This window comes from Artemia sp. Qi Xiang Cuo, unplaced genomic scaffold, assembly GCF_049724085.1.
Source record: "Artemia sp. Qi Xiang Cuo unplaced genomic scaffold, ASM4972408v1 HiC_scaffold_3278, whole genome shotgun sequence".
Taxonomy (NCBI): domain Eukaryota; kingdom Metazoa; phylum Arthropoda; class Branchiopoda; order Anostraca; family Artemiidae; genus Artemia; species Artemia sp. Qi Xiang Cuo.
The window spans coordinates 89,682-108,464 of record NW_028300671.1 but is presented as its reverse complement, the minus strand read 5'-3'; the positions used below and the strand labels follow the sequence as shown (position 1 = coordinate 108,464).

At 36.8% G+C, this 18,783-nt stretch overlaps 1 protein-coding gene across 1 annotated transcript in view; it reads right to left on the bottom strand.

Annotated features, from left to right (window-relative positions):
* The window catches only part of LOC148938448 (integrin beta-6-like), a gene marked incomplete at its 3' end in the record, with an annotated part of 37,856 nt that extends 19,481 nt beyond the window's left edge, over window positions 1-18,375 (bottom strand). The window contains exons 1-2 of the mRNA XM_089107784.1: window positions 18,273-18,375; window positions 6,992-7,244 (exon numbers count right to left, since the gene is read on the bottom strand). Coding sequence (XP_088963910.1) covers window positions 6,992-7,144 — 153 coding nt within the window. The remainder of the gene's footprint in view (window positions 1-6,991; window positions 7,245-18,272) is intronic.
* Window positions 18,376-18,783: the final 408 nt, after the last annotated feature.

The window sequence follows — 18,783 nt, the reverse complement described above, 5'->3', positions numbered from 1 at the left end:
GTATCATATCCGCCAAATGCAACTAACTCCTCAGTCGAAGACTACGATTCACAGGTACAAGCAATATCAACAAGCTCATTTTTCATGCATAGTTCGGTCTTCCATTTTGTTCACAAGTGACTTGACAGTTTAGAGTCGTATTTTTGGAAATGAATAGGGGTCGACGAATTTGCGTGCCAACACACTGAATCGGTTCTATGTTGGGAAGCTCGGGAAATATGGTTTGAAGGGTACGCTGATCTTTGATCTCTCTGAAATTCCGAACCTGTTGGCTGTTTGGACTGGACGGATTGGCGGAATACTGGTTAATGTTGGCTCTTGCCAGCTTCTCAAGGGTTTCAAGAGGAGGGGCTGGTAGAATTGAGGAGATGCATCAGCTGCTTTAAAACGGGCGGCATGAGATTCAAGTGCATAAGCGGGACTGGATGTATCTGTCTTTGGTTGCCTTGCATCAACAGGTACATTTTTTTGCTCCCTGATTTTTGTACTTCACAATACCTTCTTGGAACGTAGCTTTTTCCTTCTGTGGAAAGTAGAAAATGGAATCGAACATTTCAAAACCTTGGTAGTTAATTCCGGATATTCTGTTTTTGTTTTTTTAATCAAAGATATTAAAATTTTCAGACTTGAATTCTAAGTGTAACATCCCATCGGTGGATAATTCCTGCAGATTCTCTTTGAGCTTAGTTGCTAAATTTGTCTTATTTATAGCTGTATTTAAAAAGGGATTTAATATCCATTTTTGCCCAGTGTTATCCGATATCTCTTGCAGTGAGAAGTGATAACACAATTCTTTATTCAAATTATCTAACACCATTTTTCCCAAATATATATCCGTTGATGTTTATGTCGCTTCTGACTTCTTCAATGAAATCTTGTGCCGACGAAAATAAATCAAAAGTTCTTTTGATTTATAGATGATGACCACAATTCAATTTTTTTTTTATTTTTAATTTTCAATTTTTTGGAGTTTGTCTTTTGTTGTAATGATATTTTCATTCCACCCTTGAAGACTTTTATTCAAGTTATTTAAATGCTCAAATAAATCAGAAAGGAAAGCCAATTTCAAAAGGTCAGATTTCGGGTCAGAGTAATGTGACTTGGCTCTCTGTAAGAATATTAATAATTCAGCGCGAATTTGCATAACTGATCAGTACTTTGCCTTGTGGTAACCTCTGTATGGTAACGCAAATGACCTCTGACCTGATCTTGTATGGTAAAGCAAATTGCGGTTTGGTGCCCCTATATCATCACAACGATTCGAAACAAAGAATAGAATTTACAATTTTTTTTTTACAATGTTTTTTTTTACAATTTACAATTTTTTTTATACTTAATCAGCATAAAAAGCTAATCTTTTAGATGCAATAATTGTTATCAAAAAATTTTTTTATTGAGTTTCGGTTACTATTGGGTCGAGTCGCTATTTCCTTACAGTTCGTTACCCAGAACTGTTTGATAAATTAAGAAATATTCGCAAAATTATAGATCCTATAATTTATATAGGATCTATTCCTATATAAATTATTTATATATAATATTATATAATTTTTATACGGTCCTGTTACTATACACGGCTGTTAAACGTGCAGTTACTTATACTAAACTGGAAAAAGAGAGCTCGAATCTTTTGAGAATAAAATATGTTTTTAAGGAGGACACTCCCCCACAACCTTCAGAGCAAGGATTTTAAGTTATGCCCTGAGGGCATATAAGGTTCTAATAAGGTTCTTTAGGTTATAAGGTTCTAATAAGGCATTTAGAACTGGACAGTATACTTGTGGCATGGTTTTGGCTGCAAGACCTTGGCGATCCACCGAAACAAAACCAGAAATTAGGCGTAATAAACTAAATTGTCCCAAATAAGGGAACTCCCCTTAATACTAGAAGTTTGTTAAATTTAGATGAATCTAGGTTAAATTCATATTATTATTATTCATTTTATTTATTTGTTTAAATTTAAATTAAAATTAAATAAAAAACTAAATATTTAATGGATTCTTCACAAAATTAAATAAATTAATATAATTCGTTTATTTATATTTAAATGGGCGTGTTGTGGAAGTTGGCAGATTATTTTGTTAAGACTAATTTTTATTGATTATAAAAATCATAGGGATAGGTTAGTTTGCAGAATATTGGCTGTTTGTCGGTAAAAATGAACGCGAATTTGTTTTTCATTCTTTAGACAAAAGTGTTTTTTTTTTCGGCCCAATGTGAGCTAAATGTATAGAAAAAGATTTCATATTTATTGTAAATACTTTATTTCATTTAGTATTCTTCAATTACGTCCTTTATGCATAGTTTATTTATTTTCGAACTTAATAACTGTATACTGTAGTCCTAGATAGCACAGCTTATTTTTATTTCTTTTAAAGATGAACATGTTTTTTTTTATCTGATAAGCTTGCTATACTCTTTGCTAGTTTGGACAATCTAGATGAAGCCAATACATATAAATCTTGGCTTCATCATTGCTGCAAATTGTTTATTTTCTTCATTATTTTTAGGCAACCCTGTCAACTTTATGTCTTGGTTTTTGAATGCAATGCACATTTCCTTAAACGGGAATGTGCATTAAAATTAAAACGGGAAGTGCAATCCCCGCAAAACTTGATATTTGGTTTTTGGAAAATAGGGAAGGAAGGATCGGATTGAGCTGAAATTTTGAGGATAAGTTTTTATTGTCTAAAAAATAGAGTTGTGAGAAAGTCAAACTTTAGCGTAAAGAGAGAGGCGTTGAGGAGGGCACAGCCCCTTTCATATACGGAAGCGGGGGTTTGGGGGCGGCATCCCCCAACTGCACCTCCTAATCCCTGTACGTTTCAAGGTTCGAACTTGTGACTTAGCCTCTTTAACTCTTTAGAAAACGTAGTTTTTTTCAAATAGTTTCTGCACATTTTTGTACAATTTATTACTTAGCATTGCTTAACTAACTGTTAGCTGATCTTTTCGGGAGTTAAAGATGGGGGGCTGCCGCCTCCCAAACCCCCCGCTTTTGAAGATTTTTCTGTTAAGGCTTTTAGTTCCTGAATACTCAAATCAAATGCACAGAAATATTGTATGTTTTCAACTTTTCTTTAAGTATGTGTGTATATGACATGTTACCGAAAAAATGGAGATTTACCGATAGCCTGAACGCTGACTGTGAGATTCCTCTAGTGATACTTTTTGAGCCGAAGGAGTTAAAAGATTGGATTTAAAAAAGAAACTGAGTTTTAAACTTTAAATTCAGTATATAAAAAATTTTTTCTGACAGGAAATCGAACCCGGATCTTCCGCCTGCCAGTCAGGAACAGCGACCATAGTACCACAGAGACACTTGTTATATTATTTTAGTCTCTCGTATCTATTTTTGACGCAAGCGAATCCCCACAAAACTTGATATTTGGTTTTTGGAAAACAGGAAAAAGGATCGGACTGAGCTGAAATTTTGAGGATAAACTTCCAGGCCCTAGGACAACTTATCCTCTAAATTTCAGCCCTATCGGACAACGTTAAAGGGGGGCTGTGGTGGGGAAATTTAACATGGGCTCTTATAGGAAAACGAGGTTTTTCGTAAATGTAAATTCTGGGGACAATTTTTTCGGTCTGAAAATATCAAAAGGCCCTAACAGGTCGAATTCTGCTTCGAATGAGTCCTCATTCACCCGGATCCGGTGCCAACTGTGGCCTGTAGGCGTGGCTGATAAAAAAAAAAGAGAAATGAACATTAAGTGGCTATATTTGTTTTTTGCAAAACAGGGAAGGAGTGATCAGATTGTGCTGAAATTTCGAAGATAAGCTCCCGGGCCCTAGGAAAGCTGAACCTCTGAATTTCAGCCTAATCGGACAACGTTAAATGGGGGGCTGTGGTCGGAGGGTCAAAACTTCCGGCCCACTTTTACCCATGAAGATAAAGTCAGAGGGGGGTAAAATTTTGCACATTTCTTAGTTGGAGCTTGGGCTACAAAATGCGATCACCGCTGTCTCTCTGCGACCGCTAGGACCGGAAATCGGTTAACATTGTGGTGGGTCGCCTCTTTAAAGAGGCACAACTGTGCCTCCTTGAAAGGGCTAGTTAACGGTGAAAAGTCATCTTTTCACCATTACTTGAGTGGACTCTTCTCTTTTTTTCTAAATTTTGTCTTTTCTGTCTTTTTAAATTTTGTTTTTTTTCTAAATTTTGTCGTGGATACAAAACCTGTGGATTTGTATCCACACTTTTCTTCTTCCTTTTACATTGATAATGGCTGAGCGGATATATTGACTGCTCTTTTCGTCTTTTTTTTCACTTTTTTCCTTCTTTTTCTTATTATTTTTAATGAGTATGATTTTTCTCGTGTTCTTCTTTGACCTGTGTTTTTTTCTCTTTTTGTCAAAGTAAAGTTACGAAGTGAAGTTCAACCTAAGTTCATTTTGGTAAATTTAGTATGTGGTGCATACACTTAGAAAAGATATTTTGTTTTCTAAAAGTACAAAACCAGCAACCAGGATTGAATTTAACTTTAGAAGTATATATGTAAAAAAAAGAACAAAATGTAACATATCAAAATAAAATGGGAACGAAGAAAGGTTTACGTAAGTTAAAGTCATACAAAACTGAAAACTAGAAACACACCAGTGGACACTAACAAACAAAATACGCCAAGTGGAGTAACACTCGGTGTATTACTCTCAAACAGACAAAACTAGAAACGTACCAGTGGAGTAAACACACCAGAGGCTAAATTCATCAAATTCATTGGGAGGGGGCAAGGTTGGAGCCAATTTTCCCAGATCAAGTGACAATAACAGTGAAAATGAAAAATGAGCCATATAGTACCATAAAGGCAAAGATATACTAATGAAAATTAATCCGTTTCTGTGCATGCTTGAATTATGCAGGCTTCTCTTAGTTTTGACCAGGTTTTTGAAGATACTAAATTTCAGCTGGGGGGGCCCATCTGAGGTCTGAGAGGGGCAGTTACCCCCTTGTCCCACAGCAAATTATGCCCCTGAAACACACACAAAAAATGAACAAAAAGAATACAGTGAGCCACTAACCGAGTGAGCAAAGGTTTGACCTTTCTGATAAATGATATAAGTTATATATTTATTAGATAAGTTATATACCTTGAGTAGAACAATAGAGAAACTTTTTTATATAAGACAGTGGAATGCAACTTTAAATGAATATTTCAACCCTGAATCCAAGGGCCGTCCTCAGCAAAACAAATGAGAAAAAAGAATATAAAAGAACTCACATTAAAATACAATCTTTAAAACTACAATATTTTCAAAACAGTCCTAGCCTCATTACGTCAAGAAAGTTCAACCAGGACTGGTACATCAAGCGAAGTGAAAAAAGACTATCAATACTTATATAATAATACTTAATACTTACTGTAAGCATAAGCAAATTGAAGTGGCCAGAACCACCATTGTTTTTTCCTGAAGGATGGCCCATGCCCATAGACTATCCGGATGTGAACCCCCTGTTGCTGATTCGTGCAGTGATTTCACGTATTCTATTCGGAACAGACATTTTGCAACTTATTGACAAAAATGAGTGGATAAAAATGACCAGTCAGTCGGATTTCACCAAGGATTTAGTTCCAGAACTTTTTCAGAATTTTGTCATTCTTTTCTCTTGCTTACTTTTTCCGTGTTATGCTCTCCTATATTTGCATTTATTGCAATGTTTTTGTGCTTGGTTTAATAGCTTTGAAAACAAGTATTTTTACTATCATCCAAACTTGGGCAACTTTTAAACTCTATTATTATGTCTTAATTAAAAAAGAAAAATCATAATGGTAATAATTATTTTGAAATGCTATGACAAACTTTAACGTATTAAAATCCACTCCATACTTTAGTAACAAAAAACCTTAGAATCTAGGGCAATAACAAAATTAAAAACAAAATAGACATATAATATGATAAATAAATAAAAACTATGTGAAAATAACAATAGTGAATTCAGGGATGTATTCTATATACATCCCTTCTATACACAGCTGGAGGGGGGAGGGGGGCGCCCCTTCTGCCAAATCCTAAATCTTCCTGAATTTCTATGTGTTTTTATTGAAATCATCGAATAATTTTTTTTTATTATTTCCTCCCTCCCCTTCCAAAACTCCTACATATGCACTTATATGTACTCCCCATGTGTACTACATATGTAATTCCCATACAAAAATTCCTACATATGTACTCCCCATACAAAAATTCCTAAATATGTACTCCCCATACAAATAATTGCTACATATGTACTTATATGTACTCCCCATATAAAAATTCCTACATATGTACTTATATGTACTCATCATATGCACTACATATGTACTCCCCATACAAAAACTCCTACATGTGTACCTGAGTGCATTTGAACCTGTTAAAAAAATATAAGTAATTTCATAGGTTGGAAACAAAGCCTGCATTCAAGAAGGCAATAATATGAATGATAATTAATAATTTATCATGGTCTTCAAAAACACTAGGTAATAAAAAAGTTTCTTTGCACAACAAATGCAGAATAAACAAAAAAATGTTGACAGCTTCTGCTTATTCTGAGCATATAAGTTCTTGAATATATAGTTAAAGCCATTTTTAGATAAGTAAGTAAGTAAGCAAAAGTAAGTATGACAGTACTAGACCCTTAAGGTCCAAACCGGCGGTACTGATCTCCGTTTCGTGGCGCTTTGGCCAGGAAGTGCACTGGGGGGCTGGGGGCCAGCCATCCTGTGCTCTCGCACACCCTTCCAGCTTACCTTCCCCAGATTTCTCTAGGTACCAATTTAGAGCTGGGTCGACTCTGACTAAGCTTACAGAGTCACACCACTGACCCGCGTCCCAAACCAAATAACTACCCACGCGAGGGATCGAACCCGTGCCCCTTGGACAAAGAATTCTTAACCCAGCGCCCGTCCATTTAGCCAGGACGGCCTTTAGATGAAGCTAACAATAAAGTGTAAATAATTATAAATGACTTTTTGAATGCACACAAAGTCATTAAATAAAAAGGACTTACGGGCTGAGAGCACCATGCACATGTTGGAGTTCTTATGCATTCTCCACAACTTTGCTTTGAAATACAAGGATTTGATGATGCTAGTAGATCAGCAGGTTGCCTTTGGCAATACACTAAGGAGCATAAGCACACAAGCAGAAGAAGTAGCTTCATTCTGACTACTTTAAATGTTCTTTATGTAGAGATCAAATATGGTAAATGTAGATACTGGTGGTTGGTACTATAAGATTGTGTCTTCCATGTAAGTGTTAATCTGAAAACAGAGAATTTTTAAATTGGTTTAATAGGGTTGTAAGCTTTTCAAGTTATTATATTCCACTATATTGTACATGATATATGGTGGATGAATCATATTTGTTCAATGCACCCTCAGATACACATACAACAAATGCACCCTCATAACAGTCCAAGTAAAAAGCATTGCTGATACAAAATCCCTAGTCCACAGAGTACAGGCTAAAGCGGCCATAGGCTTTTATTTGTCTTTAGGATGGTAATTTAAATATTGAGCTTATAGAATTATTATTTGAAAAAAAACTACGTTTTATAAAGAGTTAAAGAGGCTGAGCTACAAGATCTAAATTTAAAACGTACAGGGATTTGGAGACAAAGATGGGGGGCTGCAGCCCCCAAAACCCCCCGCTTTTGCAGCCTTTAAATAAAAAAAAAAAAAGTTTTTTAAACTGAAAATAAGGAGCGACATTAAATCTTCTCACAAACAGAAATTATTCCGTATATGAAAGGGGCTGTGCCCTCCTCAACGCCTCGCTCTTTACGCTAAAGTTTTTATTGTTTAAAAAAAAGAGTTGTGAGAAAGTCAAACTTTAGCGTAAAGAGCGAGGCGTTGAGGAGGGCACAGCCCCTTTCATATACGGAATAATTTCTGTTCGTTTTAAGATTTAATGTCGCTCCTTACTTTCAGTTTAAAAAACTTTTTTTTTATTTAAAGGCTGCGAAAGCGGGGGTTTGGGGGCGGCAGCCCCCCAACTGTGCCTCCTAATCCCTGTACGTTTTAAGGTTCGACCTTGTAACTCAGCCTCTTTAACTCTTTAGAAAACGTAGTTTTTTTCAGAAAATTTTTTGCACGTTTTTGTACAGTTTATTACTTATTATTGCTTGACTAACTGTTAGCTGATCGTGTCAGGAGTTAAAGTTGGGGGGCGGCCCCCCCCCAAACCCCCACTCTTGAACATTCTTGTGTTAAGGCTTTTAATTCCTGAATACTCAAATCACGTCGTACAGGGTGCCTCCTAATCCCTGTACGTTTTAAGGTTCGAACTTGTGACTCAGCCTCTTTAACAGCCCCCCAACTGTGCCTCCTAATCCCTGTACGTTTTAAGGGTCGACCTTGTAACTCAGCCTCTTTAACTCTTTAGAAAACGTAATTTTTTTCAAATAATTTATAAAAGAAACTGAGTTTCTTTTTTAAACTTTAAATTCAGTATATAAAAAATTTCCTCTGACGGTGAATCAAACCCGGGTCTTCCGCCTGACAGTCAGGAGTATCGACCGCTGTACTAAAGAGACACAATTGAAATTGTTTTTTAGTAACTGGAATCTATTTTTGACGCAAGCAAATCCCCACCAAACTTGATATTTGGTTTTTGGAAAACAGGGAAGGAGTGATCAGATTGAGCTGAAATTTCGATGATAAGCTCCCAGGCCCCAGGAAAGCTTATCCTCTAAATTTCAGCCCCATCAGACAACGTTAAAGGGGGGGACTGTGGTGGGAAAAATTAACATGGGCTCTTATAAGAAAACGAGGTTTTTCGTAAATGTAAATTCGGGGGATAATTTTTTCGGTCTGAAAATATTAAAAGGCCCTAACAGGTCAAATTCTGCTTCGAATGAGTCCTCATTCACCCGGATCAGTTGCCAACTGTGGCCTGTAGGCGTGGATAAAAAAAAAGAGAAATGAACTTTAAGTGGCTATATTTGGTTTTTGGAAAACAGGGAAGAAGGAATCGGATTGAGCTGACATTTCGAGAATAAACTTCCGGGCCCAAGTAAAGCTTAACTTCTAAATTTAAGCTCGATCGCACAAAGTTAAAGGAGGGCTGTGGTAGGAAGGTCAAAACTTCCGGCCCACTTTTACCCAAGAAGATAAAGTCGGAGGGGGTTGAAATTTTGCACGTTTCTTAGTTTGAGCTGGGGCTACAAAAAGCGATTACCGCTGTCTCTCTGCGATCGCTAGGACCGGAAATCGCTTAACATTGTGGTGGGTCGCCTCTTTATAGAGGCACAAGTGTGCCTCCTTGATTTACTTGTATTTTTATGACTTCCAGCATATTGCCATATCAGGGGATGGAGGCTCTCTCCCTGCTTGAAGGTAGGCTCTAGAGGTTCTTCCAACCAACAGTTGAATAATGAGGCCTAATGATGAGTAAGAATTCCACAAAATAACATCCTTGTGATAACTCTGCTAGCATTTTTCTATGCATTAGAAATTAGAATGATTCTAAATGTTTTAAATTTATGGACCCAATCCTTATTCTTATATTAAAAAAACTAATTTTTTAGCTGAAAGTAAGGAGTGGCATTAAAACTTAAAACGTTTCGACAACACAACAGCAACTGGGAGATGTGAATGTGAATAAAGGATTGTTGACCAAATTTGTGAGAAAGAACATTTATTTCTACCCATATTTTACCATATTTTCTTATATTTGATAAAAAGTTTCATTTTTGAGAGGTTTTCCCTGGTGTTTCACTTTATTTACCTGATTTTTGATGTTAGAAAATTTTTATTTTCTATTCCCAAGGGACTTGTCCTTTGTCTACTAATAAACAGCTGTTTGTTTGTTTGTAAATAAGTCCAAACTGAATTCAGTGTCCTTCTCCTTCGTCCGAATTTGCAGCCAGCAATAAAGCGCAGTTGCCAAACACTAAAGAGTAAAAACACCATTGATTACGATGGCTCGTCCGTTTTTGCGTATTTTTGGTGGATAATTTGTGCAGAAGGGAGCAATAGCAAACAAACAAGAGGCCGAATTGGTACCAGCAGGATTTTAATCCTTAAACTGCTGGGACTAGGTGATTTGAGTATTGCACTTCCCACATTCTGTCTACCTCGAAAATTGTCAAGGCAATAAATTTAGCGTTCTGAGCATCAACAAGGCATAATACTTTCATTTGAGCACCAGGAGAGGAAAAGCTAGAGGAAGAGTTGAAAGTAACTGTGGCAAGTGCTCTAGTGGTATCTGCCGAGAGTTATTCGTCCAAGAGCAAATCATTTGCAGCAAATTGTGTCAAGTTTATTTCGATTTTTGTCAATAATTTATCCTAAAGTTTAGACTTTACACTAACACTACCTAGCGGCGCTGCATTCTCGTGTTCCTGGTTGCATTCTATTTTCCAAGTTGCGTTCTATTACCTGTTACCTGAGTTGCGTTTTATTTGGTGTCGCCTTGATATCAGTGCCTGAAAGTTGCAAAGTTGCAGAATGCCACCAAAAAGGCATAGAGAAAGCCCAAGAAAAGGTAAAGACATTTGTGCTGCTTGTGATGAGAGTCTGGATGAAGAATCCAGTGCAATGAACTGCGACATTTGTAAACAATGGCTTTGCATCGATTGCCTTGAAATTAGCAAACCCCAGTATAATCTTCTGACAAAAATGACAAGGAGATTAGGCTGCGAATGGAAGTGTCCCGTTTGTAAAGGTAACGCCCATAGTGGCGCTAGTGCAGCTGAAATACAAGCCATAGTTAACAAAACGCTTGAACCACTTGAACCTGCAATAACTGCTGTACAGGACCTAGATATTAAAATAAAGAATGCAGTTAAACAGTCATTTAGTGAATTTAAAGAAGAGTTCAAGAAAGACATTGGTGCCAAGTTCAAGGATGTGGAGACTCGTATTACTTCGCTTGAGCAAGCCCCGGGGGCTGGTTGTAATCCTGATCTGTTACAAAAGCTAATCAAATCTCAAGTAGAATCTCTTAAAGATGAAATGAACCAGCAACTCGAGAGCCACGGGAAAAAATTGATCGCTGAAGATAGAGACAAAAAAAGACGCAAATTAAATATCCTAGCATTCGGAGTATTGCCGCAACCCAATGATGAGACATTCATTCGTGACTTCTTATGTAACGAATACAGACTACAACGGATAGCTGTAAAAAATGTTCGCCGCCTCGTCAGTCCCAATAACTCCAGGAACGAAAATGATTCGCGTAAGGCGAGCCCCATTATTTTTTCGGTTGATGAATTAAAAATTAAGAAAGTGATCCTGCAAAAGTAATATGAGAGAAAAGGGACAGGCCAAATTCAGTTTAAAAATGATGTTTCAAAAGCCGACCGTATAAAGAGGACAAAGCTGTATGAAGTACTTCATGCGCGACAAGCTAATGGTGAAGAAAACCTAGTCATTCGAGGCAACAGAATTGTTCCAAAAAACGTGCCCACCTCCACAGCACCAGCTGCAATGGACAAGATCTAGATAATTCTCAAAGAAATATAGATAGTAGTGTAAATAGCCCTGTGTCTTCTAATGTTGAAATAAGTACTATTGATGAATAAAGTGAATCTTTTTACAGTGCGAGATCAGTAAGCTATATTCTTTCCGAGCAGACTGTTTTCATGAGTGACGTTTCAAACCACAGCAGCATAGAGTCTGGGGAATGTAATGATCTGGATAATAGCCCGAATAAAAGTTGCACGCATTGGATGATTAATGGTCTGAAAGTTGTCTTCAGTAACGTAGATTGTTTAACGTCAAAGCTCCATGAGATAAAATATGCCGTTTCGACGGAAAAAGCAGACGTTTACGCTTTCTGCGAGATTAAACCTAAATGGACCAACACTCCTCTTGGAGATACCCAGATCCAGATACCCGACTATACCTTGGTCACCAACTTATCTAGAGAAGGAGGAAGAGGAATAGCCGTGTACATCTGAAGCTCTCTGAAGGTAGGAAGCATAGATATTAATTCAGATTATGAACCATATATTGAACAAGTGTGGATATCTGTCCTCCTGCCTTGTGGGCCATTTTACATTGGTTGCATGTATAGAAGCCCCAGTTCCCCTAGCCTTGAATCCTCTTTACTTGCTATGAGTACTTCAATTGATATTAAAATGAAGCTACGAGGAAACATAATTATTGTTGGTGATTTCAATCTCCCAAATATTCAATGGGTCAATGGGTTTGGTTTTTCTGAAAATAGTTTAATAAGACCATTCCTGGAGTGCCTATTTAATCATTCTTTGTACCAGGCAGTTAACTTCCCGACAAGATATAGAAATAGCCAGAACCCTTCACTACTTGATCTACTACTAGCAAAAGACCAAGAGTCTACAATAAGCATCAAGCCCCTACCACCATTTGGAGCTAGTGACCACATTGTCATAAGTTGCAGTTTTAGACTGTATCCCCAAAGACTAGAATTTACAAAACACGTGTACACTGATTACAGTTTAATTCGTCAGGAACTGACTCAATGTGATTGGTCTTTCATTGACAATACAGATGTGGAAGAGTCATGGACAACTACGAAAAGAATATTACTGAAGGGTATTGAAAATCACTCTTCTACAAAATGGAAAAGGAAACCAATAACCCTCCCGTATATTACAAAAGAAATAAAAATGGCTAGGAACAGAAAAAAGAAATACTGGAAGCTGTACACAAAGAATCAAAACCAGGCTGACTATTACACAAAATATAAGCAGGCGCGTAACAAGCTTAGAAGTCTCTCCAGAAATATCACCGAGAAGTATGAGGAATCAGTGGCAGCTGCAACAAAAACTAACCCTAAGAAATTTTGGAGATATGTGTCATCGGGTAAGCCTGGAAGGCATTCTGTCACTCAACTTGTACAAGATGGATCTAAAATCTGCGACCCAAGGGAGATAGCTAATGCATTAAATAAGCAGTTTATTTCAGTATTCACAGTTGCAGATAATGCCCCACTTCCAGACCCCCCGCAGTACAAAATTCAAAAAAGTATGCCGCCCATTAATATTACTAAAGTAGGTGTAGAGACTCGACTAAAGAAGATTAACCCAAATAAATCAACAGGACCTGACGGAGTGCCCCCTCGGCTCTTAAAGGAGACGTATGCAGTACTATCACATCCTCTCACCCTACTATTCCAAAAGTCCCTAAATACTAAATCTATTCCACAAGACTGGAAGGAAGCTTACATTACACCTGTTCATAAAGGAAGCAGCAGAGATGAAGCCAGCAACTATCGACCAATTAGTCTCACCTCGGGAGTGGGAAAACTTCTTGAAGGCATAGTTAACTCAGCCATTATTGAACACCTAAATGCGAACAAGCTACTATCTCCTAGCCAGCATGGCTTCCGCCCCAGTTGATCAGTTGATACTAACCTCATTGATGCTTACGAGCATGTCACAGAACTTATGGACACGGGATCCCCAGTTGATATGATATTATTAGACTTAGCGAAAGCATTTGATAAAGTATGTCTTAGGAGACTAAATTCTAAACTCCACGCAATAGGCCTCCACGATGAAGTCATAAATTGGACGATGCAATTTCTTACCAACAGGAAGCAGATGGTAAGAGTATTTGGGGATGGTGGATCAATTTTCTTCTCAGAATCAGCAGATGTAGAAAGCGGAGTACCCCAAGGCACGGTTTTGGGCCCAACTCTATTCAACATCTATATTAATTATGCATCCTCAATCATAAAGAATAAGATTTGCTTATATGCTGATGATTCCAAAATAATCGGTCCGATTTATGACCCCCAAAGTACCAAAGACATCCAAGCAGATCTCGACGCACTCTCAATGTGGGCAAAAACCTGGCGACTAGAATTTAATATCCAGAAATGCAAGGTCATACACTTTGGAGCAAACAACCCTCTCAGCCAGTATTTTATGGAATCCAATTGTGGTTTTAAACAGCCACTTACAACCAGTCACTGCGAAAAAGATCTGGGAGTCTTGGTTGATAACAAGCTCAAATTCAACTTACACACGCAGTCTGCAGGAGCCAAAGCCAACCAAACTCTCGGTATAATAAAGAGAACATTCTGCAGTAGATCTCCAGCAGTGATTACTAAGCTCCTAAAGGGCCTGATCCGACCAAAATTAGAATTTGGGATGTCCATTGCCACGCCAGTTAACAAGCTTGACCAATCGATTCTGGAATCGGTGCAGCAGAGAGCAACGAAATGCATAAGGAGTTTTCAAAATTTGCCATATTCTACCAGACTTCAGAGGCTCAAAATACCATCTCTCACATACCGACGTAAGCGAGGAGATGTATTGATGACATTCAAATTGATCTGCAACCACAATATCATCCCTGACTTATTCCAGTTAGATAGTTCGTCAAGAACAAGAGGGCACCCCCTAAAGCTCTACCGGAAATGCGCTAATACCAGGCTGCGAAACAAATTTTTCTCCAACCGTGTGGTTGGCTTATGGAATTCCCTTAGCCAGAATGCAGTCATGTCCCCTAATACTGAAGCCTTCAAGTCAGCTGTTGACAGAGATTGGTGCAGCAAGCCATGGCGCACAGTTTGGGATGCGCCTGATGAGCTGAGCCACCATCATCATTGACCGGCGTCTACAGGATTCGTCCTTATCGCTAGCTAGTACGATTTAAGGTAATTTAAGGTTTTTTTTATTTAATTTTTGAAAGTTTTTGAATTAATGCAGGTTTTTTATTTTGGCTCACCGCATATAAACAGTTAAAAAAAAATTTGCATATTAATTTTACTTTTATTTGGTTAAATGGCTTTCTTGAAAGCTGTTTAATTTTATTTGCGAACGTTTTTATTAGTTAGAAATATACGTAACTTATGAATTAACTTACGTAACGAAATTCTTTATTCATATATTTTTAATGAGTATATTAGTAGGTTTGCCTCCTAGTCAATACCTCGCTCTTTACGCTAAAGATCGAATTTTGTTCCAATTCTTTAAAAATGACCCCTTAACCACAAAGGCCATTAATTAGAATAAATAGCTCATATTAAAGTATTAAAAAATCTTTAGCTTAAAGAGCGAGTTATTGACTTGGGGGTGGACCCAATCATATATGTAATAATTTCTGTTTGTTTTAAGTTTTGATGTTGTTCCTTACTTTCAGTTGAAAAACTTGTTTTTTTATTTAATTTCTGATTGGTTTTTTAAATAATGCTTGGAAATCTGGCGCCTCCTTCATAGCAATGTCCCTTCCCCTATGAAAACTTCCTCCATGGAAAGATCCTCACAAATAACCCCCCACCCCCACATTGGGTAAAGTTCATAACAATCAGCCCTTTCCCCAGGGACTTTGGGGGATTAAGTCATCCTAAAAGACACAGTTATTATATTTTCGACCATGCTGAACAAAATGGCTATCTCAAAATTTTGATTGGGTGACTTTGGGGAAAAAAATGAGTGTGGGAGTTGCCCTCCATTTTTTGGTCACTTTAAAGGGCACTAGGACTTTTAATTTCCGTTCGAATGAGCCCTCCCACGATATTCTAGGACCACTGGGTCTTTATGATCACCCCTGGGAAAAAAAACAAACAAATAAACATACATCCATGATCTTTCTTCTGGCAAAAAATGCAAAACTCCATATTTTTGCAGATAGGAGCTTGAAACCTCTACAGTAGGGTTCTCTGATATGCTGAATCTGATGGTGGGATTGTCATTAAGATTCTTTGAGCTTTAGGGAGTGTTTCCTCCTTTTTTTGAAAATCAGGCAAATTTTATCAAGCAGGTAACTATTGATGGGTAGGACTAAACTTGATGAAACTTATATATATGAAATCAGCATTAAAATCTGATTCTTTGGATGTATCTATTGGAATTTCGTTTTTTACTGTTTCAGTTACTATTGAGCCAGGTTGGTCCTTACTTACAGTTTGTTACCACAAACTGTTTGATTAATTTTTAAAACTTTTTCCAGAAAACAAATTTTTCAAACAAAAGTAAACAGCTTCATTAAACCAAAAATGAGCAGAAATAAAGTCAATCAATCTTCGAAATGTAAAACAAACACAAATAACCATCAATAAATAAATGGAACCCAAAATGAATTGAAAATATAATAAATAGTTGTGTCAAAATCAAAACAAGCAAAAATTAACATGAGTAGGGCTGACAACCCTCATGCCTTTTCAAGACCAGAACATAATTTGCTCTTTACTGAAAAGAAAAAAAATTTAGATGTTTTAACTTTTTTGACTTTAATAAATTTAAATTTATTAAAACTTTAAAGAAATAGATTTCAGTTGGATGTATATTAAACTGACAATCTAGTCTTTTTTTTTAGAAGAGTGCAAATTATGTCCTGGTCTTCAGAAGACATGGGGGTTGTCAGCTTATAAGGAAAGCATGCAGGAAGAACTCTTTTTCTGTTGTCCTATGAAAGACCATATTATAGGGAGAGAAAGAAATTGTAAAGTTGACATATTTTTAAAAACTGAGGGCTTAGAATGGAGAAATTGCTGTGGAATATCCACAGATGGTGAGAGAGCAGTGACAGCCAGAAAATTTGTTTTAAAATCGCTTTTTCAAGCTGCACATTATGATCATATAGCTTTTACTCACTGAGAGGTCCTTGCAGCAAAAAAAAAATTAGCCCCAGAATTGAAGAATGCACTTAAGGATGCTTTTAAGATTACAAATTTTATTAAGAGCCATGTCCTTAATAGCAGCTTATATTCAAATCTCTGTAAGGAATATGGATTCCAGCTATGCAACTTTAATATTACATGCAGAAGTAAGATGGTTTCTAAAAGGTCAAAGTTTAAGAAGATTATTGTTGTTAAGGAAACCCTTTGCTATTGTCCCAGAATGCCAAAGAAAGGTGGTCTTTACCAAGAAGAGGTCTTTTACCCTAGGCCCTAGTGTTTTCTTTTGAGTGGGTCTAAATGTAGACTGATATTAACTGGTTTAGCAGAGGAGCTATAACATAAAGTCACTGTCCTCTAAAGGGAGAAAGAGTGGAAGTAGGTGGCCTACTTCAAAATACCTTCCCAGGACTTACTTTAGTCTATAGACCCATCCCTGAAAGTTTCATTTTCCTAAGCTAATACCTTTACAAGATAGTGAAAAGTAGCTAAACAAGAATTTTACCAAAAATGTTATTGGGGCCAGGCTACAGCCTAGTCTTTATAAGGCCACTAGGGTTGGGGTACATTTGAAAGTTAATTGATCAGTGCATTATGTTTGGAAAGACCACAAAACAGGAATCCAGTGACATGCTCTCCTTATCCCTAAGTCAATTATGGAGCCATGTAGTCTATATGTTTACCAATAGCAGTCTAAATAGGATACTAGGTAGGCTACCTTACCCTAACCAACCAAAATTTTAGAAGATGTTTCAAATACTGAATAGCCAAGAGGAGCTGGACCTATCATGTGAATAAAACTTAAAGAGGTATTCCTGAAAATAGCTTAGATCTGCTTCAAGAGTTGAAATAGTCAACCCCATTCCTTCTGGCTAACTTAGACAGGCTATGTCTGCACAGGATACCACCAGATAGGCTAATTTCACAGTGTATATATATACAAATCTTTAAATTAGTCAACTGGTCAACTAGTATTTTAAGCATAGGAGTCCACCTGTACATAAGGAAACATATTAAGAAAACAAGGTAATTTTCTACCAAATCATATTAGGCCTATTGACTTACACATAAAGTTAATATACCACTCAATGCCTTTTTTATGCTGATTACAAATATAGTAATCATTTCTATCGGAAATGAATTTCAGCCCCCCCCCCTTATATATGCCAATTCAGGGGATATATTTCTACAACCTAACCCTGAATTGGCATATGTAGCCTAGGGGGGGGGGGGGCTGAAATTAATTTCTGATAGAAATTATTATTATATTTGTAATCAGCATACAAAAAGGCATTGAATGGTGTATTCACTCTATTCCTAACTCAATAATATGATTTGGTAGATATTTACCAAAGTCAATTCTTACTCCATAATATGAAGAATAATCCTAGTTAACACATTTTGCAGGGGGGGAGCCTTTATCTTCATTTCTTTCATGGTTTTTACAGTTTTTCTAAGAAATTCATGAATTTTTAAGGACCTATATATTCACAAAATATATAGCCTACCCCCACCCCCTAATTTGCTAATAGGCTATATACCTAGAATTGCATCCTCAATCTGACTATAACATCCATTTGCATCACAAATGAAGTTTACTCCCATATTAGCCATATGGTGGATGTCCATGTGTGCACTAGGCACAATTTTTCTAAAGCAGAAAGACAAAGGATGTAATAAGCTAGTACCATGAAAATCTACTGCAGAAAATTAATACATAAAATAGGTACACAAACCTTCTAAGGACATTACACAGTGTGAAATTTGATATATTTGGGCTTAGCCTAGATGATTCCTAGTAAAGATCTGATTCCTCAAATGGGTCTGCACTGTGGCAAGTCGAAATTACTTAAGAACAAGTGGTATTAGTCAAATATAAAATGAATATTAACCAGTTTTTTGTAACCGGTTTCTTAATAATACCTCAAGGTTCAAGTATATTTTTCATTAAACTCTTATTTCTAGAACCCAGTCAATTTCTTGATGCCATCTATGAAGAATTGTCTGTCATTTATGGTTATCACTAATCTGAAAAAAAAGAACAAGCTCGAGAGATGACAACTTTTTTTTCTCTCTCTCTCTCTTCCTAAGGTCATCAGACAAGAGAATACAGTTAATCAACCATCATCATCGTCAATAGTAACTCTTTTGGTATTTTTTTTTTACTGTCCGAGCCATTTGGTTTTCAAATGTTCACAAGGAAGCATACAATTCTTGTTTAATAAATTTATTGTTCATAAATTTCTT